This window comes from Paramormyrops kingsleyae, chromosome 1 (genome assembly GCF_048594095.1).
Source record: "Paramormyrops kingsleyae isolate MSU_618 chromosome 1, PKINGS_0.4, whole genome shotgun sequence".
NCBI classification, from domain to species: domain Eukaryota; kingdom Metazoa; phylum Chordata; class Actinopteri; order Osteoglossiformes; family Mormyridae; genus Paramormyrops; species Paramormyrops kingsleyae.
In genome coordinates this window covers 11,508,623-11,535,573 of record NC_132797.1, presented here as the reverse complement: position 1 = coordinate 11,535,573, position 26,951 = coordinate 11,508,623, and the positions used below count along the sequence as shown (strand labels likewise).

General features: G+C 45.8%; 1 protein-coding gene across 1 annotated transcript; it reads left to right on the top strand.

The window, feature by feature from the left end:
• The first annotated feature begins 9,091 nt into the window (after positions 1–9,091).
• On the top strand, positions 9,092–24,992 carry igf1 (insulin-like growth factor 1). The gene is given in 5 exon segments (XM_023816908.2): positions 9,092–9,481; positions 9,483–9,536; positions 11,251–11,407; positions 21,149–21,330; positions 22,254–24,992. Coding segments are annotated over 5 exon segments (501 nt in total). The 5' UTR covers positions 9,092–9,433; the 3' UTR covers positions 22,314–24,992.
• The last annotated feature ends 1,959 nt before the right edge of the window (positions 24,993–26,951 follow it).

Genomic DNA, 26,951 nt, shown 5'->3' with positions numbered 1-26,951 from the left:
AGTAGTTGATTGGATTTACCAATGCCGCTAGACTCATTCTTTGGACACTGACGATAGAAGCACATTTCTTTAGGATCATTACGGAAAAGTAGCCTATTTAGTGTTTTTGTTTCCGTGATATTAACTTCTCTTATTTTCATTGTTGTTGTTATATTGCAAAATAATGGCGCTAGTTAGCTAAATGCTATGTATGTGTGTGTCCTGAGATGAACTACTATCCCGTCTAGGGTGTTCCCTGCCTTCCCCACTGTGCTGCCTGGGAGAAACTCCAGGCTTCCCCGGGAAGATGTACTGGATAAACATCTCGAAGGTGGATGCATGGACGCCTACGTAAATGAATTTTGGTATGGTGTGATATGATATGGGATCGTTCAGATAAAATGAAAACACTATTTAATCTGAAGATGTAACTTTACACGTATTCAAATAATTTACAAGTCCTCCAGTTACTGTTAAGAGGTCTCAATTTTCGACTGTATTCTAAGTATTAGAAATCCTTTGCTTGTCCTTATGCGGCCACTAGATGGCAGTGGCGTGAAACGAATGAAAAATCAGCAAAGCTGTCGCCGCAAAATTAACAGTGCAAGTCTTTGTCCGGGGAATTTCGTTTATTTCAGTACGCTTTCACAAGCAGGCTGGCACGAAGTCCTTTGCATTTCTGTTGATTTTGCATGAATGAGTAATATGTGTGACACTATGAGGAATGACTAGCACATTTTTTGTATTTTCCACGATGGCAATTACTGGCATAGTTACTGTTGATCTATTAAATGTATTTAACATCTGAGAATTGCTACGGCCAAAGTTTAGGCTAAGCCATAACTTCTCAAGTTTTTAATGACAGAATTTTTAAAATTTGACATTTAAATATATAACAACGGTCACTTTCATTTAGTAAAAAGGGCACTATGTACAGCATTGCACAGTTTGTTTCTAGCTGGTGATTATCCATGGAATTGCACTGACGTTTTATTTTAAAAAGGTATTCGTTGTAACCTATCGAAGGAAGAAGATGGACAGTACGTGTCTTATCCCAAACTGGCGTGAAACTCAACTCTATTTCAACTAACCACACCCTGAATAGAATTAACCCACCCCCCCAATTCATTCCAACCAACCGACCCCAAAGCAGAACTTAAACCCAGGCCATTCCAAACCCCACTGCGTTCTGAACTCACAAATCAAAACAAACCTGAATCATACCCTGTCCAGGGATTGTTGGGAACAGATCAGTTTTAAAACCAACTGCAAATTGATTTATACGAGCCTCTAATTGCTTCAGTGTGTCCTGGACGACTCCCCGCGAGGGGGGTTGGGGTATGGGTGGGATGGGGGGGGGGGGGGGGGTTTTCACCTCCCCAGTGTCAAGTTGTAAGCAGCGCAGCCCCCCCCCCCCCGGCCCCTCTTCACCTTTAATCCCACTGGTTTGACCTCCCAATAAACTGTCACCCTGCATGGCACCCTGATCTTTTCCAGCTCCCTCACACCTTCATCTCCATGCTGACGGTCACTGAGGAGTTTGTGGATTGTGTCATGCGAATCTGAAGAAACGTAGATTGCAGTAATACATTAGACAAGTCATGTAGTCAGAACATCATTGTGGACAAAGATATGGAGGAGTACACCACAGATCATAACAGAGTTGGCATGATAGGATGATAGATTGTAGCAGCATGGCTTTGTGCTCCGGCTAGGTGGTGCAGGGCAGTTCCATCTACGGTAGGGGGGAGGGCTACGGCCCAGTATCCAGCCTTCAGCTAGACACAGGAGACTGGAAGCACGATTCCCTAGGGGTGAGGCTCTATCATTGCTGGATGAGGCAGGATTCTGACCTCTAAACAGACTCAGGCCAGTCAGAATGGTGTGTGCATGTGTATGTGTGTGGGTCACATATACATTACACTGTGGGGACCAAATGTCCCTACAATGTGATAAAAACATGTTATTTTGATGTTGTGGGGACCATTTTTTTTCGATTTCCCATAAGGGAAATTCGATTTTATGAAGAAACAAATGCCAAAAGACCTGTATTTTGTTTGGTTACTTATGGTTAAGGTTAGAGCTGGGTAGGGGTTAAGGTTGTCATTGTTGGGATTAGGGTTTTGCCCATAGAGCTGAATGGACGGTCCCCACAAAGATATGAGTACAGCTTTGTGTGTGTGTGTGTGTGTGTGTGTTGGGGAGCAGTAGCGCCACACTATTGTGAGCAAACATCTCCTTTGTTAACTGGGCTTGGATTTGCCAGAAACATGCTGCAGGAGCATGTTAGCAATTAGTTTCGAAAAAGATTTAAAAATCAAAGCTGCAACTGATACTTTTGTTATTGAAGAGAGCTCCTTCCACTGAACGCTGAAAGGTTGCCAGGAGTGCCTCTTAACTCTTAACTTTTCAGCAAGAGCTTATTTTCTTTCGGTTTTGTCTCTTTCCTAAGTAGAGTGATCATATGATCATTTCTCCTCATGGTCAGTCACTGCTGGACTCGACGTCTTTGGCCTGTCACATGGTAGCGCATAACCACACAAAACCAAACGTGTTTGTTTTGTGCCTTTTCCTTGAATTTCACAGCTGATTTACAGGGTGCTGGGGTTTCTTGTGGTTGAAGTTGTTATAAAACCAAAAGTGCTTTTTGCTTGCTTTTTATAGGGCCCAAGACAATGGAGTGTGAGTCGATGCACCATTTTACATCTCTTCTTGGGGATTCTTCATGGCAGATATTCCTGAGCTTAAGGCCTCAGTCGACGATCTCAGTCCGGCAGAGTCGAGCTTAGCATTTTCTTGCCAGAATTGCTTTGCCAAGCCTGAATGTGTTTCTAAGAATATTCAACTACTAGCACAGTCGTTGATTAGCCAGACGCTCCAGCTGTCTTGTTATTTAAAACTGGCCCACTCCACTGATTCCGTCTATCGGTTCTACTATGTATACTTGGTCTTAATCAGCTGGCACTGCGAGATCTTCCCTCAGACTTCGCTGAAACATTCTGACCCAAGTGTGTTGCTGGGGCAACACAGAGGATGAAAACAACAGCCCGTTTTTAGTGCGCCACAGAATGACACATCTTCATTTCTTCCATATGAACAGATATAGAATGAGAATATGTGTAGATGGAAGGACAGACTCAGACAAACACACAGCCGTAGTGCCGCTTCCATTCCGTGGCTGGTGTCCAGAACACCTGTGGGCTATAGCAGACGGTTTGTGAGGTCTGGCACTCATTCATACCGATGGACTTGCTGCAGCCAAAAGAGCATATAGACTCATCAACAATGACAGCTGCATGCTACTATATTGTGCAATAAAAGTCAACATGTGGGCCAGCATTCTAGAAATAATACAATTTCTAGAGTTCAGGAAATAAATGTATGGGTTATTATGACCAGGATTTGAGTAGAAGATAGAGCAGTTATGGGGCCCTCAAATGAAAGTCCCCACTTCCTCCTGACAGGTTTATTCGGCTCTCCTCCCTCACCTTTCGTGTCTCCTGGGTCTCTGTCAGCCACCACTCAGTGTGAAGTATAATGGAGTCTAGCAAACTGCAATTAGGACATCATACTCCTAAAAACCTCAGCCTCTACTTCCTCCTCTTCGACAGTTCTACATCCTCTGAAAGCCTGTCACGAGCCGGCACGCCCGGTTTAGATAAGACCCAGACTAGTGTGAACTAGCGAGTCTCATAATGTTACGGACGTGATTGGATGGTGCAGGCAGGAAAAAAGAGGATGATCCAATTGTGGCTCAGAGACTAAATGGGTTATTAAACAAAGCAGAACACAAAAGGAAACCACAAAATAAAAGGAACCACGAGGGGTCAGGAGGACCAGGAACCACAGTATATATTTAAAAAAAAAAAAAAAAAAACACACACAATGACCAACTGAGGAGAAGAACAAAGGCAGATACTTTAATATAATGATAATGAGGACCAACAAAAGGCAGGTGTGAATCATCAAAAACAACCAATCAATGAGGACACAGGGCAACAAGACACAGGTGAAGAAACTAACACTAAAGAACACAGAACTAAGGAACCTGAAACTGAGGGGAAGCAGGGAAATCATACACTAGGAGGAAAATCAAGAAGCAATAAGACAGAAGATAACCAAGGCACGGGCAGAGAACCATAAACAAGACTAATTAAACACAGGGATAAACAATATCAAACTAAGGATAAACCAAAAATAGGGAAGCAAAGGGCTATTAAACTCAAAGAAAAACAGAAAAACAATAAAGAATAGAGGTGAGGCTGGCCTCGTAACCACAACTGCAAGGTACAGCCTCTGTGCTCCACACTCAGCCCTTTGAGCTATGTGGTGGTCCGGGGAGCAGGGGAGACACGCAAGGGACTGGTACAAAGACAGGAGGGAACAGGATGGCCAGTAACGGCTGCCGGCCACACGGGGAAGAGACACAAGGACAGGAGGGAACAGGATGGTCAGTAATGGCTGCCGGCCACACGGGGAAGAGACACAAGGACAGGAGGGAACAGGATGGTCAGTAATGGCTGCCGGCCACACGGAGAAGAGACACAAGGACAGCGTCAGACGGGCACTGACCCCAACACATAATGGTGTCTCATCGTCTCTTAGCGTCTCAGATCTTGACCAGTTGTATGATTTCAGAAAACAAGACATGAACGTAGCTAACGAGCAGTGGAGGAAATTCTGCTAAACTGGGCCGATCAAGGCTTAAAAACTGTGCAAGTTGAGTAAATGCCTTGCGTGAAAATTGCAACAGCTCTCAACAGGGTTTTTCAAAAGCACCATTATTTGTAGGTTGCTAATGCTAAAGCTTGTAAATTATATACAAGCCGAAATATAATGGAAAGGATGAAAAACTGTTTATATTTTTAGCTGCTTACTGTGGCCATAGTTGTGAAAAGTGATGTAACTTAAACAGGCTAACAGTTTAAATGTCTGTTTTTTTATTCTATTCACCCTTCCATCCAATTTCCATAGTCCGTGCAGTACAGGGTCTTCTTGGGCCTGGAGCCTATCCCAGGAAACACGGGGCATAAAACAGAGGACATCATATTTTTAAAGCATCTATTTTGTTATCATATAATCATCTAAGGCTATAAAATCACTAGCTCGTTTATTGCTTATGTTGCATGGTGTCAATTATGCAAGTGCATTCCCCTAAATGAGTGGACACGTTGAAATGGACACAAATCAAACTTTCAGCTTTTAAGGTTTTATTTAAAAACATCTGAGAGTTGTTTTGCAATCGCGCTAATCTTGTTTTGTCTGCTCTTTCCTCTGGATGATCTTTTATAGTTGCGCTAAATGATGACCTCATATTTCTGCTTATATATGACTGTGCTCTTTAATGACCTCAGAATCCACTTCCTGTATATGGCCTCGCTTAGTAATGACTTCAGACTCTACTTCCTCTACATTGGCTCAGTGCAGTAACAACCCCTCCTGACCTCGTTTCTCCCCCTGCTTCCTCCCAGGAAGAGGCATGCTGTGCAGGCAAGCTAGCAGGGTCGGGACCAGACGTGGGATGCTGTCAACTCTCTCTCCATCCCCCCAGAGTCCGCTGTGGGGAAAACAAACCCTTTCCTGGTCAGCGAGTTCGAGTGGGCCGGCAGCTTCCCAGACGGAGGGGGCTGGCAGAGAGACAGTTGTTCTGGCGGCACGGCAGAGAGAGCAATACAGAAAGCTATCCAAAGGTGATGCTACCCCCTTTGCTTCAAACAGAATCTGGGAAAGGGGAGCGAGAGAGAGACAGGGGGGGGATACTGTTATTGTTGAAGAAGCTCCCAGTGTTTATTTTATTCATCTGAAATGATAACACTGACACATTTAACAGAGAGGAGAGGTCATTAAATGAAGTAAATTACGGTTACACCGAGGATGGAAGGTGTGGAACGAAAGCCAGGATCGCTCACACCCGTCTCACACCAGGTCATCTGAAGTTCCTTGAAAGGCTTTGAAAAGTGTAATATTACGGGGGAGTATTTATCTGCCTCAGACACCGTGGAAATATATTATGGAGTGAGAAAGAGCACCCAGTTTCCCTCTCCTGTCCTGAGGTGATCAGATTTACTGAGGCGGTGCAGCTTAAACTATGGATTATGACAGTCTTGGGCCCCAACTCTACTTGGACTCTGCAATTGTTCGCTCGCCCTGGAGTGAACTGTGCGGTACCCTCTGCACCTTAGCAAAGAACACTAGGAGCAGCGAGACCCCAAGGGTAGAACAATGTGCTCATGGGCCAGAAAGAACCACAGAGGATTTTGAACCTCCCAGAAGGGATTGGCTAAAACAATGGAAGACTGCAGAATGCAAGCCTTTTTGTTTAACTCTGTGTTTTCCGGTTTGTTTCTGTAAAGGCGTTTGTGTCATGCCTCGAGAAAGCTTCGAAAACGTTCTCTTCACAGCAGTAGTGCAGAGTCACATTCATGGTTGCAGGTTCTAGTCCCAAGAGGCTTTAATGGTATTATGCACCTGCTGTTGTTTTATGTACAAGTCTTATAAATGGATTAACTGTATCAATTATCCTGAAAGGCCATTAGACAGCAGTTATAAGGACCGTGATGATTCTTCCACTGCAGTGCATGACTCATGATCTCATAAATGTCACCGTTTCAGCGTCTGTGTGTCATGTGATCAGGGATCCAGTTGTATCCATGTTATTTTTGACAGCCATTGGCCTCACATCTCCATGCCCCTGGTTCTGTGAACCGCCACAAATTTTTCCTCCATCTGCTTGGTTATTTTCAGTGCCTTCTCTCTAAGTCTCCCCCCTTGATCAGAATCCCGTAATCTCTTTGACTTCATTTCCTAAACATTCATGTGCACGTGCCACTGGTGTGTCACCATACGTGCCTCCAGAGTTTACCTCATCCTTGGAAATATAGGAGCTGTTGAGGATTTTCTGGCTGGGCTTGAGAAAGCAGGGGAACAGATTTGGTTTGAGGGCAGGTGCCAAGAATTATGTATTACTGTCATGCGACCACTCAGGAGCTAGAATGTCATCTGGTGTAAAATTAGTGTGCTGAAGCAGTAACATAATAATTACATTTAAAAAAAATGTACCTAAAATATTTCATGTTTTTTCCTCTGAATACAGATTTGATGTGTAATCTGTGAACTTACGTTTGATGATGTGTTGCCGTCTTGTGTGTGGTTGGGGGAGGGGTGTGGATGGTTGTTGTTTTTTTTTTTTGGGGGGGGGCTCCACAGTAGGCATGTCACATTGCATTTGTGTCCTAAGATGCAGGTGCCTAGATTTCAGTTCAAGCTGAGTCTGGTGACGCCAGCGTTTCGCTTTCCATCAGTGACGTCATACTCCCAGCTGTTCCCTTGGATTGCAATGGTGGCAAAGCAATGTGACGATCGCGAATGATGGGGGACTTCTTACGAGAGGCGTGTACTCTGCATGGCGGCCGACGCGTCCATCCTAACGTGTCTGCGTTAGAAAATGTCTGCAGAAAGAAAAACAATGCCGTCAGCGAAAAATGCGAAAAACGTGTGTGTTTGATAAAGGGGATCCACTGCAGGGTGTTTTGTGAGACGAGGGAAGGCAGCGGCTGTAGGATTATGCTGTGTGTGTGTTTGACAAAGGAGAGAAATGGCTGTGTGTGACGCCCAGGTCTTTGTATCCAGGAATCTTACCCACAACTGCCTGCAGTTTTACCTCCTGAGTGATGCAGAAGCACTTTAGATGCCTCAGAAATCAATCGTCTTCACTGGCTTCCTCCTCACAAGATCCAGTGTGGTACGCTGATTCATCTTCCTCGCAGCATCCCGATTAAGAAGGACACCGAGTCCAGCATCTCTTCCATTCTTCTGTGACATGGCTCAGTCGTGCAAAATGCTTCGGGAATTGTAACCCAAAGAAAAGTACAAGCCAGCAAGCCAAGACCACAACATCAGTGGATGTTTACAGCAACCGTGTGAGATAAAGGTCTTCTTCCAGTTGCCCAGCAGCACTATGTGCTCTAGGGTTAGTGTTGTGACATCAGCATTGTACATGTAGTGCTTTGGGCTCTGTGCAGCGCTACATCACCAAGGGAAAAGGAACATTGATCAGGAGCATGGTCTCATACTAAATATCCGTCTAAGCATTCAAAGGCAAATAATGCCACTCACAGCATGGATCCTTTTACAAGCTTGAACATATCGATGAAACAATGAATCTCACAATTCAACTGCCCAGGCGGCTCAAGCAAAAGTGTTTTTGTGAGGTTTTTTGAGGATAAGTTGTTCAGTATCGAATCTCCTCTATATCTAATATGAAAAGATATGCTCATGTTCACAAAACTCAATCATGCCCTCTTCGAACTCTTCCCATACATACATTCGCTGCAGCCTAAGAACAGGGACAAAAAGTCACACGATAAATTGAAATTCAACTGGTCCGATCATTTAGGGAATACGATAAAACAGTTTCACTGGGAAACAAATGAACCCATGCAACCTAGCCCACTATGTTTCGGTGAACAGTAGTGTGGATGGCTTGATCCTTGACATGTGAGCGGAACGGGAAAAGTGCAAGAGGTGCCGATTGAAAGGTAGGCTGGATGTAGATGAGGCGTGTGTCTGCGCGGACATCGGAGAAGCGTAATCTGCCAGCCTCCGACTTTCGATTGTATAAGGTCAGCCTGACCTGGTTTTGTCTCCCAAAGCCAGCGGACGCTCGCCAGACCAACACCCAACAAACGCAAACGGATTCATAAAGTTTTAGTGCAGTCGTAGTTCATGTTCAGTGAAACTGAACTGTTGGCTACCTCATTTTTAGCTGACCCAGCGTCTCTGATTCAAAGCGCACAAAAAACCCCAATAGCAGTGTAGTAGGTGAATGTTTTCAGCAGTCTAAATGAAAATAGCATGTTCTCAGTAACACCGGTATTACAGCGTAATAAGACAAGTTAAATTCTACACAGTCAGGTTTCTCCTTTCTCAGATTGTTTGGTACCTTTCTGTGCACACACACACACACACACCTAACACCCAATAAAGCGCACAAATGCTTCGTGGGCAGTAATATTGTCATGTGCTCTAGTCGCTGATTCGCACAGATTTTTAAAATGCATTTTATTTGCACTATATACTGATTATAACGTGCTGTTTCTCCTAACTAGCTTTGTTAAGCAGCGCGGGTGGCACGGTAACTCTCTTTTATCTTGAAAGGCTTTACGAGATCAAAATTCAATCCCATCGAAAAAAAAGTGGAATGACGTTATTTGAAAATGTGCCCAAAATTCCTAATGAGTAACTTAGCGAGAGGAGAAGGCAGAGACTGCAACAGCTGTTTCCTGTTGAAAATATCTGTAATATAGATAAATGTGAAGGATTTTCTCTCTAAATCCGTCTCCTGTTCGCTAAATCTCACTTCACCAAAACGAGCCTGCGCAATGGAACATTGTCGAAACACTGAGATGTGACATTGCCTACATCCATCCCATCGTCTTTCTCGCTGGATTTTTTAATGACTTCAAACAAATTCATTTTTGCTGGTCTTTGCCGTGTGGAGACCCTTGGGTATGATCGCCGGTCACTTCTTTCAGTGGCAGTTGTGTGATGTCTTCAAGGTAACTGTACGGATTTCGTTTTACTCTAAATAATACACCTTGTATTTGATAACGCATTACATATCATCACAGCGCTGGGCGCTTAGTTTTACATCCTGTGAATAAATACTTTCCACCTATGAATAGAAAGATTGCATCAATGATGACATAACTTAATCACTGAGCTTTGAAATACACCATTTTGATTAAACTAGTATTATTTTACTGTAGATTAACATCTAGTTGTATTTCCATCGGTGTTTTGTGTTGTATGTGTACATGTCTTCGTATGCATATAATTTCATTTACTGTTGCAATTTGTCATTTCTGTAATTATGTGGACGTGTATTATTATTAGGTGTACTACAGAGCACGTGTTTGTCTCTATAATAATATAGCTAAACAGGACGTTTATTGACGTGTGTACGGTTTTAGCATTTTGGATACGTTTTGTCTTTCAGTGCATGTTAGATGGATTATTTAATTGGGTAGTGGTGATAAATGATAAGTTACGGGGATTCAGTTGCTGTGAACTTTGAAACTCATTTCCGACAGCTCCGCACAAATAAAAAAACGGAATAAACAAACTTTTTGCAGAAATGGCTTTACTGCACAGCCGCGGCTCTCAGGCGCACTTGGAGAAAACGAGCAGAAGCGCGGCGGATTCCAGGCTGCCGCGCGACAATCCGCCGTAGATTCTTTTTATTATGTAAATTTGGCCCGTGCAGCTTCCTCGAGCTCTTGCCACCGATTCTGGCAGTTCTGCAGTTTCCATCTCATTTTACTCAGTCTTAGACAGCAAGATCCCCGGCTCAGCATTTAATGTGCGTGTGTTTTCAGGCATCTGAGCAACGGTGTCTCACTGCTTCCTATTACTACTTACTTTATTTATTATTAATTATTATCTATTAAATTGCTGATTTCCATAACCACAATCCGCTAGCTAATCATCAAGGTAAATAGGACAGTATTCCAGTATATATAAGAAATTTTGTTTAAAATGATCCGAGCATTCATTAAATAAATAGCTTATGTGCCTTTTATGCTAAAATGGCACACATTGCTTCTGTATAGGGCTTTTGGCCAAAAACTATATAAATGCCGCGTGTGAGATTTCGCCAAAATACCGTTTAAAGCCCATCCCTAGACACTGTAAACTTCTTGTTTGTTTCTAGAAACACTTTACGTGCGGTCGTTTCCTTAATCTGGCACAGTTACTCTTTTGAATAAAATGCATTTACGGCTGGGACAGATGTGGGAAACACCGATTCTCCCTGGATGCGGCTTGCGCATGTGAGCTCGGTAGATTCCACCTGACCGTTCCGATCGTGGGATTCAGCCTCTGCGAGTTGGGCAGGTAGCCTGAATGAGCAACGTCTATGCAGCCCCCCCCCCCCGCAAGTCCGTCGCTAACCATTCGTCTGTGTTTGGCCACCTGTTTATCTGTAACTACAGAGATATCAGTGCACTCATCCTTGAGGACAGGAAAGGATACGGCGTCCTTGATTATAATGAGATGATTACGAAACTTTAAAGGACTGAAGCGAAATACTATTGCTGATCATAAGCGTCGCGATTACACGAGGGATAAGAATAATAGTTTAAAGCTGTGGAAGAGGCTTAGGCGGCCTGGCGCGCTATGTGCTCCCAGTGACCGCATCCCTCGCTATCTATTGGTCGCCCTGCGTGCTGTGCTGGAATCCTCTGACGGTGTCCCTCTCCCTATTGGTCGCAGAGTAAGATGTGCTGTATCTCCTGTACCCATACCCTGTCCCTGGTGCTGTGCGTTCTGGCGCTGACGCCAGCTGCGACGGCGGGTCCCGAGACGCTGTGCGGAGCGGAGCTGGTGGACACGCTGCAGTTCGTGTGCGGAGAGAGAGGCTTTTATTTCAGTAAGTGCACTTTTTATTTATTCATAAAGTACAACCAGTGCTTCTCCCCCCCCCAGTGCTAATGGGCTCTTCATAAATAAAGAAACAGCTGCCTTTTTTTTTGGTGTCCTCTTTTTCCCCCCTTTTTTTATTTTTGGGCTTCAGCTGGGTTTATAAGAAGAGAAGGTGCTGGAGTGTATCTGTTAATCCCTTTGTCGCTTTCATGTGTGATGGGACGACAAGTCAATCTATAGTGTAGATCAGCAGGCCTTAAAGTGCAGACGATGCAAGAATAGCGAAGTTAGCGTTATATGGGCTGCTGAGGGTTAGATTAAGTGTAGATTGATATTTAACAGCTATAAGTATATTATATTCATGGCAAGTAGCTGTTCTGTCCCTGGGGACAGGGCTTTAAGTGGAATTTGGCTGCCTGTGTTTAAATGAGGGGAGGGAAAAAAGAAAAATCTGCGCACAAGTGAGCTTTTTTCCAACAGAGAGAAAAAGTTACCCAAAGAAAACCCTCTGTGTGGAATCCATTGCCTATTTTCCATTTTAAATGGTGAATGCCAGGCTAGCATTCCAATGCCGAGTCGAGGTACCACGGTCAGCGCGCCAAGTGGCAAGCCGCTTCTCTGGGAGCCACCGCTCGTAGCATGGACGCGGGGTCTCCGAATGCTGAGGCAATGTGCACTGCCCCTGGCGGCCAAATCAGGTACTGCACCCAAAACAGGCTGCTTCCCTTCACTACCCAGAGGGCCTTTCTGGTGCAATATAAGAAGTGGTACTGACTCTAGCAGACCTTTAATTCATAAGATCTGTTTTTAGATATTTTAGATATCAGAAAAGTTACCACTATTTTTGCCATCAATCATAAAACGGTAATACAGCACCTGCACGGCCATTGAATGTTCTGGGGCTACATGCTGTTTTTGTCATATACTTCAGTAATCCAGCAAAGTTCAAATGAAATGGTTTGGTTGTACTATAGAACAACTTGTCTCTTCTTGCTATGCCGAGATGACGAGCTGGGAATAGCTTTCGCCTCAGACAAAGGAAGGTGTATTCGTCCAAAAGGAACCCTGTCTGACCTTGCCGCTATTTCGTATTCCCTTATGCGACGATCCGTGCCACGGTGACTTTTTCCAAAAGGAGCCCTTTATTTCTGGGAGGTGTGGAGATGCAGCTGAGAGCGGCGGCCCCCCATCCTGGCCGTCCGCCTGCCGGTTTGGACGCCGCGTTTGAATACAGGGTTCGCCACAGCGGTGGAGGCATGACAGACAAAACAAGGGGCGATGACGCCGATCTGCGGCGAGGCCCCGCGGTGCCCGCTTAGTGCCCCGGCACGATCTGAGTTAGCGAGCCGCCAGGCGCCGATGCCAGCTCAGCCGCTAGGAGCATCAGGTTCATCTGGCATGATGCCAGTCAGGCTCTGCCTTGGCATTGCATGGTGTCACTGCTGCCTTTTCCCTGAAAGCAAATACCAAGAAAAACCCATGAGCGACACTGAGCTTGCCAGGGGTCCAGCCCCGTGCCCCAGGAGGCTCTGCTGCCGCTCGGATCAGCGCCGGTACGACTGCTTGAGGCATCACGATCCGATTGGCTCTGGCAGTGTGAGCGTCCATTAAGACCGCCTGGTGCCAGGGGCTGGAAATGGATCAGAAGAGGGCTCTGTGGTGGGAGGAGTCACTGTGGACAAGGAGTCTGAGTAGCCAATCAGGAGAAAGAGACAGGGAATGGGAATAGCTATCCAAGAAAGGGGTTGGAACAATGCAGTAGGCAGAGACACGGTCCAGTACGTTGACATTATTTATTGTTATAATGTTGTACTACGGTACCGCAAGCTAGTTGTCACCGGGATACCAGAAGTAAGATATATAATGAGGCCAGGGCAAGGTTTGGGTATTTGTGTGTCCGGGGTGAATTCAGGACAAGGCCTCGTTCCCAGAGCTACGTTCAATGAAAATGTCTAGTGCAGTTAATGTTTGTGGTTTGAATGATGTATTCTACGGTCAAGCCCATGAAAACAGCTTATCTGGAGACCGTAAGTGTCGTGGGAGCAAAGATGTAGGCAGAGCTGCTAATCAGCAGCACTGCAGTGTGGGGAATTCATTTAAAGTGGAGTTTTGCGTCAGTAAATGACGGGAAGTAAATGGCGTGTGAGTAGAGGGGCAGAATGACTGCAGCCTCACGGTGGATCCGTTTGTGGGTCAGTGAGCAATGGGCAGCCACATTGCAGCGTGGAAACACAGGGTGCCGGTGACTATACCCAGGGACAAGACAGCGGCGTCGCCATGCCAAGACGATGCCAATCCACCTTGCGTACGTCACCCTGAAAGTGGCCACGTTTGGATTTCAAGACTTCAGATTTCATTACCTTGACAGAAATGTGAAATACGACACTGTGGAAAAAAACCTTTTATTGAAACAAAATGTGGTCTGAAAAAAAAACCCCAGCTCTAGTCAGTTTTTCCAATTATTAGCCTGACCTAGAAATCTAGTGATGTCTTTTTTAATGTTCGAGCAGACAGACTGATCCAGAAACTGCATCTGCAGCGAGGGAAATTCGGTGGTATTCTAACTGCAAGGTAAATATGAAACCAGAGAAGAAGATTCTAGATGGTATTAACATAACGGGGATTGCAGCCAGCAAGACCCCTCCTCTGTCCCCACACAGAACTCAGACTGGTCTCACAGTATCTATTGCAACTATAGTTATTCCACGGTCTCTGCTGGGCTTACCCCATTTTTAAGGAGGAGGGAAAACATCCTTAAGTAAGATGTCTGGTCTGCTGTTGGCCAAGAAGGCTGTTTTCCCTCAAAGCCACAACAGCACTTACCTAGACACTTAGCGATGAATCACAGCACAACAAGCAGCCAATTCCATTTTCATTCTTCTTTTGACAATGAGCCCGTTATTGCAACTCATTGCTTTCAAAGAGATGGAGATCAGCCTCAGAGTAGTCATGAATGCAGGGTTCACTGAGTTCTGGTCTATGGTCTAAGGAATGCAGTTCTTGGAGCAACATCTAGGGGGAACACTGCCATCATCTGCATGGAGGAACATGTCTGCCGACCCATCGATGTCCTGCCCAAACAGTGAGAGCTTCTTGAAAAGGACAGGGACCAATTAGAGGCTGATACTCTGCATGATGTAATGAGATTTTCCACACTAACATGCCCCCAGCAGAGTATCCTTGGGGGAACACCAGTCTTTCTCTCCTACCATCGCAAAAGTGACATGTCCTTGATCCAGGACGGGGGTGAAAGGATGGGAGGGTTAGTGGAAAATTTCAGCAGAGCTTAAACAACAAGTTGTAACTCCTGCATTACTGTCAGCGACGCGACTCCCTTTGGTGCAGTAAAACTATCCATAGTTCAAAACTCATAACTGCCTGTATGAAATGACAGTCCGAGAAAAGAAATGAAAGCAGAGACTGTTGATGATGGTGCCGTAAATTGCTTGGAACTTCTTGGAGCAAGTATCCCTATCTGTCCCGTCTGTGGAGCCGTAGATGTTTATCTAACGAAAAACAAAGGTTTACTTTTCAAGGAACGTTTCCTTGATGAGGCCGTTGGCGACACCAAGGCGAAGCAGAAGTTTCCACATGGGACTGAGCACCTGAGTCCTCTTTGCTTAGGGAAGCTGATTTAAGGTGATTTTGCACCTGGAGGGGAAGAATAACGGAGCACCTTGGTTTGATTATGTTTCCTGTGCTTTTCTTTGAAACATATGCATGAGACGGTGGATAATGTGCAAAGAGCGCTTGACCTGAAGCTTGCAGTAGGGCCTTATTGAAGAGGAACAGGGGAATGTGGGATTGGGTTCAGGCCAATGGACCCCTGAACATGTGCTTGAGCAACAGTAAATGTTGAAGTGCAATGTTAAAATCGTTCACAGGAGCCTGAGCTGTTCTAAACTGTGCTGATCTGTGACTGGCTCTTCACAAAACCCAACAGGGAACCAAACTCTTTCAGCCGCTGATGTGCCACGTAACATTTTGTGAAAGGACCAGAAGCTTGTGAGGTAGACAAACAAGAATCCGGAGAAACGTTGGGGCTTAATTGCTCAGCCTATAAAGACAAAAAAGTTTCTCTAAAAAGTGAGGGAAATTTAGCTCCGCCATAAACACTTTGTTGTGCCAGTGATAAAAAGGCCTGTATGGTCCCCATCGTGCCATAAACTCCCTGACACGCTGCAGTCAGCGTGCACTGCTTGGTCTCAGGAATCCGCTGGTTTTTATTAACCAACGCAAGCCTGTAAAACTCATATCCTTGTTGTGGCACTCAGGATGGGTATCCCAGCCATTTTTTTTTTCCTGAATAGCTCCTCTCAGGAATGCGTGATATGTTCGGTGTCCTCAGCAAACAGGCCTTTGAGCCATTGGCCAGATTGCTGACCTTTGTCTCTTTCACACGCTGGTCCCACCAAAGTCAACATTAACAGTAGCGACGACAGTGCAGTTTGAACCTCTCTTTATCCTCCTACTGATAGGAAGCATCAAGCAGAGTTCTCACTGGCCTGAACTGTCTTCCTGGCCTTGGTGTCCTTTAACGCATCCTTCATTCCACTTGCACACCTGAGCATCACCATCTAGAGCCCCATCAGGAGGTTTTACCATATGAGCTCGTCCCCAATATGAACTCGGGATAATTCAGTTTTAACAGGAAACACCTCCAGACGTATGAATTGTCGTTCTCTACTGGACTTTTCCACTTTGCAACTGCAACAAGATCACCTGGAACAGCAGGCCTTTGGGGGATCCAAGATCTCTGTCAAAGCCAAAGAAAAGTTGGGCAATCTGATATGTATTCCACAACGAAATGCACATGAGTGGGAACACAGTTAAAGGCCAGTCCACCGCTGATCTGCTTTGGAGAAACTTGTTTCCTCGCCAAGAGGCAGCGCATGAAAGACCGCCTCATGTATTTATTTATGAAGCCTGGCGTATAAAGCCCTTTGTTTACAAGGGATCGGAGGGTGTAATCTTTCCAAAAGCACCCCTTTTAAGACCAGCTGGTTATTCCTCTCTCCTCTCCAGCTGTTTGTGTGGTTACAGGTTATTTTGAAAAAAACAGCGGATGTTAATTTGCAGAGCTTTGTCCCACGGGAGTTGGGGGGGGGGAGAGCAAAACAGGAGCCAACCCACTTCAGAGAAGTCTGGCTCGTCACAACCTTTGATTGCATAATGGCAGGATCCAACTGTGGGCTTTTACTCTGGATTCTGGGGTGAGGAACAATGGTTCTGCCAGTTAATCTTAAGGCACAGTCATGTAAGGTGAGAACGTTCCGGCCTTTGACCAGAGTGTTAGTGGCCTGGGTGGTAGATTAGGTAGCAAAGGCCAAGCCCAGAGTGAAGGAAAACAATCACTTTTATTCCAGCTATGTGCTTCAAACTGCAGAAGGAAGACAGGACCTGGAAGCAAAGCCATCAAGTTAGGCAATGTGCGTCGTAGAAGAATCTGCTACTTTTCCACCCTCACCAAGAACCGAGCCCTGCCCAAGCCGTACAGGAACTGGCGGTTTTCCATCGTAAAGTATGTAAGCTGTACCTGCGCTTACATGACCCTGCTTACTAGGGCCTAAAGTATGAGCAAACTGAGTCGGTTGTGTCTCCACCATCTGATTGGTCAAAATGCAAGGAGAAATCTGTGTTCTGTGCATGGATCATCTGAAGAAAAAAGGGTATATTCTATGTATTATTCATTATTAGTAGTATTGCACATTGCGGTGCTTTCCAGAAAACTCAGAACTTTCCAACCTCCTACTTAAAAGAAGTACTATAGAACAACTGAACGGAATGGATTCGTAATGCAAATTCATGCAAGTGAATGCTAATTCCACTGCTGTTTGATGCTTGCATAGCATGACGATTCTCACAAATGTGCTAGAAAATTAAGAAATGAGCACATAGTGAATTATGATGTACACCATGTGAAGGGTCAATAAACGTCTCACTGGTTTTACATCACTATCGCGCTCCAAACCCGGCAACGGCTTTACCGAGCCGACCCTTCTGCAGTGGAAAACCGAAGCGAGCTGGAACCGTGCTGTAACTAGTCTCTCTTCGCGGTACAGGTCGGGTACAGGTCGGGTACAGGTCGGTTCCTGTATGCCAGTGGAAAAGCGCCATAAGTAATGTGTGACGGGTGGCCGAGTCTAGGGGGACAAGATGGATGAAAGGATGAAAAGAAAGTAGCTATTGAGGGTGTGAACGAGAGTGGGAGTTGCTATGCCAGAGAAAGTTTACAAGAATTCTCCTGTTTTCAGAGCTTCAGGGTGGGTGAGGCATCATGAGTACTTCTGAGTGTCAGTATTTATCTAGTGTCATGTGGTGTTGGGCTTGTGGAGGGAGACGCTTAACCACAGCCGGAGGTGGTGGACCCAAGACCGACCCCTTCCTTGTAATGGTCCAGCTCTCTCTCTCAGCTGCAAAAAATAACCCTTCATTTCTGATTTCCATTTCGCCCTAAACCTTAATTTTGTGAACAATAAAACAAAGATAAAGAGGACAAAATTAGAACCAATTATTAAAATACTGTCATGCTAGAAAATTGTTTATATATGTTTATAAATAACCCATTTAAAGATTGCTGCCCAGTTTTGAAGAATGAAAGAATTAATATGCAGTCCACCAGCTAATGATCAGTAGTTATTTTTTCATCTGGCGTGAAGAAAACCCTTCAAGTTTGCCAGAAGTTTCATTACATTGATGGAGGCCTCTTTTCTCCAGATTGCCCTCTGAGCCACAGGCAAACGTGTTGCCACTTAAGGAAAACTTGGGATTTAATGAAGTCCCAATGCCCACATATAAGATTTTAAGCTGGGACAAATAAATTGTGGACCACAGAGAACAGAACTATTTTCCCTTACGCACAAGAAGCAACCCTGATAAGCTGTGGTATAGCTAATTGAAGCGGAAGAACAGGATCCCTGCGTTGGACAACATCCTGTTCTTCAAGAGCCATTTCCAAGTGAAAATTGACACGGGACCAGCTTTACAGCACCCTTACTGTGTATTCAACACCTCCGTCAGATATCACACGGCTATAGGAGGGTGGGCTGTTCGATTCACCTCTGCGTCTGCCGTGTGGATGAGAGACCCAGAGGCTTCTCATCGATTGCTCAGGAGGCCGAGCCGGGAAAATGTATTTACCAGCGTTTGGACGTGGCGGAGGAGCAGATTGAATTAACGCTCCATCATTTCGTCAGCTGCTCACAGATCCGGCCGTGCCTGAGAGCTGATATATATACACGTTTAATGGCTTCCTCTTGCTCTCTCTCTCTCGCCCCCTCCTCTCTCAGCTTCGGTCTTTAAATTTTGTTTGCTTTATTAGTGTGACAGGGATACGGAGACGGTTGCCAAAATGCGCGCACACAGCGCATGAATGGAGCGCTCCAATAATAAAGGTTAATTTATCTCTCTCTAACCCCTCTGCACTCGTCTGGCCCTGCCTGGCGGGGAGAGATCGCAGCGAGACGGCCGGGGCAGCAAGCTCGCCGCATCAGAGCGCCAGAGAGCCTGCGTGTGTTTGTGGAGAGGCCCACAGCTCCTCCTTATCCTCCCCACACTGGGGCACCCCCCCATGGGCTCCGCTCTTTGGAAAACAGGCCCGTTTCACAATGGTAGGCCTTGGACGTCCGGCACAGAGCACTGTCACAACAAGGCAGGCCGCGCGCAGAAGTTAATGCGCTCTGTCAGCCGTCCCCCGAGCCAAGAGCTATTAACTGTGAAAGGGAAAGGCATTTCCTCCTTGTAAATGCCATATTACATTATGATTATTTCATTTGGTAACAGGGAAAAGTCTATTGGAGCTGTAGGGCTCCTTTTGAGAAGTGTTCTGGGCTGGAGGAGAATTGGGAATTATGGATGGAGTGTGGTTATGCTTTAGAAAGTTTGGGGTGGGTGGGGGGGCTCAGTGCGTCTGCCTGAGAACCACTTACAAGACAGGGTCCAGGAGGGTCACATGGGGGTCCGTTCATGCGAATCTCACAGACTGAAAACTGTGTGTCCATTTATTACTTCAGCTACTTTCAGCAAGGCCACTAGTTAGTCGTGTGACTGTTTTGATTGGATACCTGTCACAGCACTGGTAGTATATTTACAGGTACTTCAGTTCTCCCACTAAAGTAACTCAATACACAAACCCTACAACAACAATCTCTTAGACCTGTGGATGGCACCAAAGTGCATAAATACAACTATGGAGATCAAAAGACCTAGTACCTTTCACGAAGTACTTCCAACATCAATCTTTCTTGTCACCCTAATACTGTTTGGACTTCAGACCTCTTAGAGGTCCGTCAGAAATCAATAGTCTGGTCCTCGCAACACAAGCAGCATGTCAGAATTCCTGGGTTTCCTGTTCCGTCAGAAATAGACAAGGCCACCGAATGAACGTAATGATATACGGTACGTCGTGTGTTTGTTAGAGGCTGTTGGGAGGTTGACCCTTTGCGGACCACACAGGTCATGCATGTTTCCCTCAGAGATTCTGCGTCTGCTGTAAGATTTGAGCTCTTGACAGATAGTGCTGTCTAGAGGTACCATAAAGAAGGGGAAAGTCAGGACAATTCCAAGAACCCCTGAGTGACAGGGGCCTTAAAATATTTGAAATTAATGAGTTAGTCTGGGTTGGAGGGCTAATATGAAATTCTTTCATTGGGTCCAAAATCTCTCGCGACACCCCTGGTATTGTCTGTCTCTCCTTGGTTGTGCCTCTCCCCCAATCTCCCGAGGGCATGCGCTGTGACATCGGTGTCTTTGTGAGAGTGAGGAGAGATGGGGGGGAGGAGGGAACGCAGTTTCAAAACGGGTCAATTCAGGCCAGCTCAGTCAGTCTCGGCTGGGGGGGGAGGGGGGGCAGTGAAGCGTCGTCAGGCACGAAGCGTCAGACCGTGATGCTCTCGGGTGACCGTGACTTTGCTTCCTGGATGGGGACAGCAGCCAAGAGGGGCCCGCATTCTGGCAGCGCAATGCGATATCCTGTAAATTTTACACCAGCGAAATCGGCGTCATTAACACCACCCCGTATATCAAGGCAATTAGGCTTGCTTCTGGCCCTTGCCTTTGCACAGCAACGGGGCCTTCGGTGTAGGGGATTAGGGTCGAATACCCCTCTTTCTTATATCCATTTTCAGTGTATTGGGGTTAGCAGACCTACAGGGTTCCACTCCAAAGAGAATTTGGCTCCAGTACCTTTAGCAGAGTCCAAAAAAGCTTTGGATGTTCTCTGTGGGTTCTCATAGGAACCGAGCTACGGTCCGTCTTAGTGGAGGGGGTTTCGACTTTGGCTGTGCTTTTTGTTTTAAAGAAGACTTACATGCAGGGCCTGCTCTAGCTATAGGTAGAATGGATGGCCAGTTGCATAGGGTACAGTTACCTGGATTGCGGTTGAAGTGAAATGATCATCAATTTTCTTGGAAGGGGAGACCTCCCAGTACAGTTTTGGCCCCTGAAAAGGTGGAGCCGGTCCTGCTTAAATGCAAAGAGGGCCTAGAATTTCCAATTAGCATTTGCTAACTGGACGTTAATATCTTTAGCCGTTGTTGTGATCAAAGGTGTATGTATATTAGTTCTAAAATCACATGTTCTAGCACTGTATCTTGTCCAGTCGCAAGGTGAGGTAAGGGTGATGGTCACGCTTGTACTTCAGTACTGTGACTTGTTTGGCACCGCCTTGGTTGAAGTTTGGTCTGGTTCATTGGGCGTCCCTCTTTTGGGCTGTGTGTCCTCAGCCGTCTCTCTGGTCGTATCTCCTCAGGTAAACCCGGGGGCTACGGGCCGAGCTCGCGGCGATCGCAGAACCGAGGCATCGTGGACGAATGCTGCTTCCAGAGCTGTGAGCTCCGCCGGCTGGAGATGTACTGTGCGCCGGTCAAGTCCGGGAAGGCGGCGCGCTCTGTGCGAGCGCAGCGCCACACGGACACGCCGAAAGCACAGAAGGTATGCCGAACGCTACGCGCTAAATACTACACGCCACACAACTGCACATTATAGGGAACTACCCCAAAAAAAATGCCAAATGTATGCCAGACTCTACATGCTACACAGGAATCATATCACACATACAGTGTAGCTAGACTTGCATCTTATGCTACAAGCTACATAAACATCATAAAACCACATGCTACATGCTACGTTCACCTGCTAACGCTGCAGGACTTACTGCCATTGACTGAGTGAGCTGGTTCATCTTGACTGCCTATGATTCTGGTAGTCGAAACATGGTTGCCAGTCTTTCTCTTTTGAATCTTTTTCACAGAAACACTTATCTGGTAATAGTCACCCATCTTGTAAGGTATGTCGGGCCCGTGGGACGCTGGGCTGTGCATGGCCGTTCTCTGCAGCATGGCCTAGTCCCCACGACGGCTGGGACCCCCGGCTTTGTTGTGTCTCAGCTTTGCATGGAGTCTGGCAGAGATGCAGCTTAGCCTGAGGTGCCTGAGTATGCAGACCAGGCTGGGGGGGTGCGGTAAAGTAGAAGCCTGGGAGTCTATAGAATGTGAGTGGCAGAGCTCCTAGTCCCGTCTGTGCCCCCCCCATGAAATTTCCTGCCTGTCAAAGAGCAGCGCACACTTGGTGTTTTAGAGACAACAGTCTGAACGACAGCCTCTCTTTTAAACATGAGGTCTTCCAGCGACGAGGGCTGTGTTCATATTTACTGAGGACTGGGCGTCGTGTTTCCAATGTTTTCCAACTCTGAGCTATTAGTTAAGTTCTCCCCAAACGAGCTTGATGGGCCGAATGGCCTCCTCTCGTTTGTAAATTTCTTATGTTCTTATGTTCTAATGCTTTTTGGTATCGCCTCCGCATTCGAGCCGTACCTTAACCACAATTCCTGCCCCGCATCTCCTTGTCCCCTGCAGGAGGTGCATCACAAGAATTCCAGCCGAGGAAATACAGGTGGCAGGAATTACCGGATGTAGAGGAGGAGGCCCAGGAGGGCAGCCAGAGGGACCCGCAGGGGTGATAGAGGGACGTATCGACTGACGGAAGGATGGAGAAGGGTGTGGGCCCCCAACCTTGTCCCAACATGTAATGGTTCACTGTAGAAACAACGAAGATAATACAAAACAAATAAGCAAAACAAAACAGGATATTGATTAAATATGCTCAATAAGTACCAAATAGCAAGAAGGGAGAGAGTTCTGTCCATAATGTACACTGTTATTTGTAAGAAAGTAATGTGTGTGTGTGTGGGGGGGGGGGAGATCACTATCCACCTAAAAGATATATGTTAAACTGAAAGGAGAAATTTGCTGCTTGACTCCATTGCGAGAGCTGTAGCACCTCCTGGCTGTGGGAGGACCTTCCTGCACACCCAGGTCATGCGCATCATCTGAGCATCCGTCCTCTCTGAAGACCCATCCTGCCTGGGAATGAAACCCCACCCCCACCCCCGGTCTGCCTCCTGCCACTGAACTGCAGTAGAGAGGGTTAAAAACAGGCTTGAGGTCATCAGATGGAGCAGCCCAAAAATGGGAGGGGGGGGGGTGTCCACTTCACAGTAAGAGAGGACCAATGTTTTAATCCATACACAAGCTGGGTGCTTTGCTAGAAAAAGAGAGTGTGATTTTTAATCTTGGGTCGAATTTTATCACGTTGCCTTCGGCCTGCAGACATCATGGTTGTCTCACGTGATTTTATCCAGTGTATTAACCATTCTTCTGTCTGCACTGACTGTGCAAAAAAAAAAAGCAAAAAATCCCTCTTTCCCTAGGTCAAAATGACACAACCATGCATGCCACTGGAATGCATTCTGGGAAAGACGAAAAAAACAGATTAAAAGAGTTTTACCAACTGAAACCAACAGTCTCCCATTGTCATTGGGGCTTTCTAAGAACATCTGTGAACGTGTGGAAAAAGATGTCACCGTGGTTTGCGTTCGCTGGAACGGGATGTTCAGCCCGTGACGTTTTTTTGGAAGGGTGATTTTGTGTGTCCTGGAGCCAGATATGTTCTTAACTGCGAGCCTGTTTGGTGGGGGAGGGGGGGCATTAGCGTATTAGTGTTGCCATGCAGAGACAGGAGATTAACGATTGATTCCACTTGTCCTGTGTTTTTCTCCTTTGGTAGATTAGCGAAGGATCCTTTGCTTTTGTAATACCTTGGACCGCATGCTTTTTCATTTGGGAAAAACAAAAAAAAACGAGAGAAAAAAGACAACTAATATGCACCGGCAACCAAACCGAATTACTCAGACACACGATACTGCTACCCAGAATGCTCACGCACACACACACACACACACCTGCACACACACACACACCTGCACACACACACACCTGCACACACACACACCTGCACACACACACACACGCACACACACACCTGCACACACACACACACGCACACACACACCTGCACACACACACACACCTGCACACACACACACACCTGCACACACACACACCTGCACACACACACACCTGCACACACACACACACGCACACACACACCTGCACACACACACACCTGCACACACACGCACACACACACACACGCACACACACACACCTGCACACACACACACACCTGCACACACACGCACACACACACACCTGCACACACACACACACGCACACACACACCTGCGCACACACACACCTGCACACACACACACCTGCACACACACACACACCTGCACACACACACACACGCACAAACACACACACGCACACACACACACCTGCACACACACACACACCTGCACACACACACACACGCACACACACACCTGCGCACACACACACCTGCACACACACACACACCTGCACACACACACACCTGCACACACACACACACGCACACACACACCTGCACACACACACACACGCACACACACACCTGCACACACACACACACGCACACACACACCTGCACACACACACACCTGCACACACACACACACGCACACAAACTGGCTCCCTGTTCATAAGAATTACCACCATCTCCTCAGTCCGTGATCTCCGAATGTTGTGGCTTCCAGACTGAGACAAGCCAGTCCCTCTGAGATATACGCACCATAGTGGTGACCCGATGACACGGAACATCACAAACACACTGTCTTCTTCTGTACCTGCGTATAATCAAACAGTATTCCCATTTATTTTAGTTTATGCATCGTCCTACTATCATTGTACATAATGGTATCATATAGCAAAACCGTATTAAGGAATCTTATCCACTGTATAATGGTGCTATTTTGTAGTTTGTTACTTGCAAGGGTTGGCTGGAAACAGGAAGAGAAACTGAGAGCGAAGCTGATTGGTTGGACGTCTTCCCTTTTGCACAGCCTTGTGGCCATCGTTTTATATGATATATTTTTTATTTGTAAGCTATTTCAATCAGTTAGTGGTGTAAGCGAGCAAACGTATTTGTGGAAAGCCTGTGAATGCATAAAAAAAACATCTTGATGTGATCCCAAAAGGCTAATTGCTATTTTTTCTACTGTTTTTAAATTATTATTATTATTCAATATTGATCCCTATGCCAAATGACTTGACAAAGAGTACTGTGAACTATTATCTTCCATTATTATCAAGGTGTTTAAAGTCATAGTGTACTTTTGTCTGTCCTAAAATATATGTAATGTATTAATGGAACAGAGCCTGAGTTTTCACTCCAGCGGGGACACACACACACACACACACACACACACGCATGACCCCCGAATCACAGCAGTAACACTCGTATAACAATGCGATGTGCAGGGATAGTCAGACGAAGACAAATAGGATGGACTGGTGACAGCTAACAACCACTGCAGGCTTTGCTGTGATCTGACAGGCGGATAGAGTAACAGAAAACACTACAGAACAACCAATTTTAAATTTTAAGTGTTTTAGATGCCAATAGTAGGGTCACATACAACTTTACTCCGTGTGTTTGGAAAAGTTCACTTAGCTAAAAATTCTACATCCATCCCACTGAACACAATATCTTGCTCTTACACCACACAATCATCTCATACTGTAGCATCTAGAAACTCTGTAGTATATGCAGGTTTGTCAGTTGTTACTGCATAATGAATTGTGCAACGACACACATAAACCAGTGGAATGACAAAGAGCAGCATGATCCCTGTACGCAGAGCATCTTGGTATCTTCCACTTCGCCTCCTCTGATAGGCTGACCCACGAGACAATGACTGAATATATCACACAGTTGCAGGAACTGACAGGAAGTGAACTTTAACACGTTCCAAAGTCACTTAACCTACACCCAAAATATTGCACAATTGTATAGCAGCGTTAATGTGTTTTAAAAAAGGTCTTCATGAAGGAAAAAAAAAACAGCAAGACTTGGAATGGTTATCTAAATGCGTTTAGGACATAATAAGCAGATTCACTATCTGGTTAGTTATCCTCATAAAGACAAGGGGGAAAAAACATGAGAATTTAGTTTTCAAAAATATACCATAAGTTTAACTAGGGGTTTCAATCAATGGACGTTATTGCAGGATTTATCATGCAATTTCAGGATTTGCTCCACTACGGCATTCGTGGAATTTCAGTTACCTCATCAAAAATCAATCGACAAAAGATCGCCAAAGAGGCGCGAGGGTCAGCCGTGTCACTGCTTTTTTAACACGTGTAAATGTGAGATGTCTGGCTGCATGAAGACCAGTGTTAATGAGACAATGTAAGAAGAGTCTGACAACTGGCAGAGAGTCGGCGAGCGCTGGCTAAGCTCATTAGCTTGGGCGGAAGCACCGTCACCACCGGTGGCCTCTTGCCCTCTGTGGAGAATGTTGGATTGCTGACAGATTGTTCACAATTCCTGCTGAATAAAACACTTGTTGATATCACACGCCTGTCGGGGTGAGTGGATTTGTCAGCCCTTCTCAGGAATCCCTAATGACTTGTTGACCACTCGTGCCGGATGACTGAGCATTATGGGAGGTAAGAAATCCTGCAGACAGATTACCATGTCATTTTATTTAGCTGATTATTATATGATTTAGGGTTTTACCCAGTTGTTGATACTTCAGTGGAGATACTGAAGACTAAAGAAGTATCTAAACAAGTACAAGAGCAGTTAATCACTGTGGAAATTAACACACTTTCAGGTTGGGGTTCAAGATGTTGTCGTCCGTCATTAAAACTTAATAAACGAAGTTTCATGGCATTACAGGGCCCAAACTGCCATTGAAACTGCCACATAGCACAACCTTGAGACTCAGATGGTCTCTGCGGTGATACACATGGTCTGGAGGCACAATTAGCAAAGTGGAAGGACGAAACACACTGGGAAACTAGGTGGAGATCACATGTGTTGCAGGCTAAAAGCCTTGGTTCACCCAGTAGTATAGCACCTAATATCATCTGCTGAATTAATTTTTAGCCCCATATATGCTCAAAAGTCATATTGATTGGAAACCGATTTGGTTAGAGGATGATTTTCTTTGTTCTCCGAGGTGGGAGAATGTTCTGCATCAGCTTAGGTTCTGCACATCTTCTATTGCCTCCTGCCTTGAGATCCTTTTCCCAAAAGCATCCGTTCAAGCAAGGTCCCCCCGCCCCCCCGCATATAGCTGAGCGTAACCCTCAGCGGCTACTACA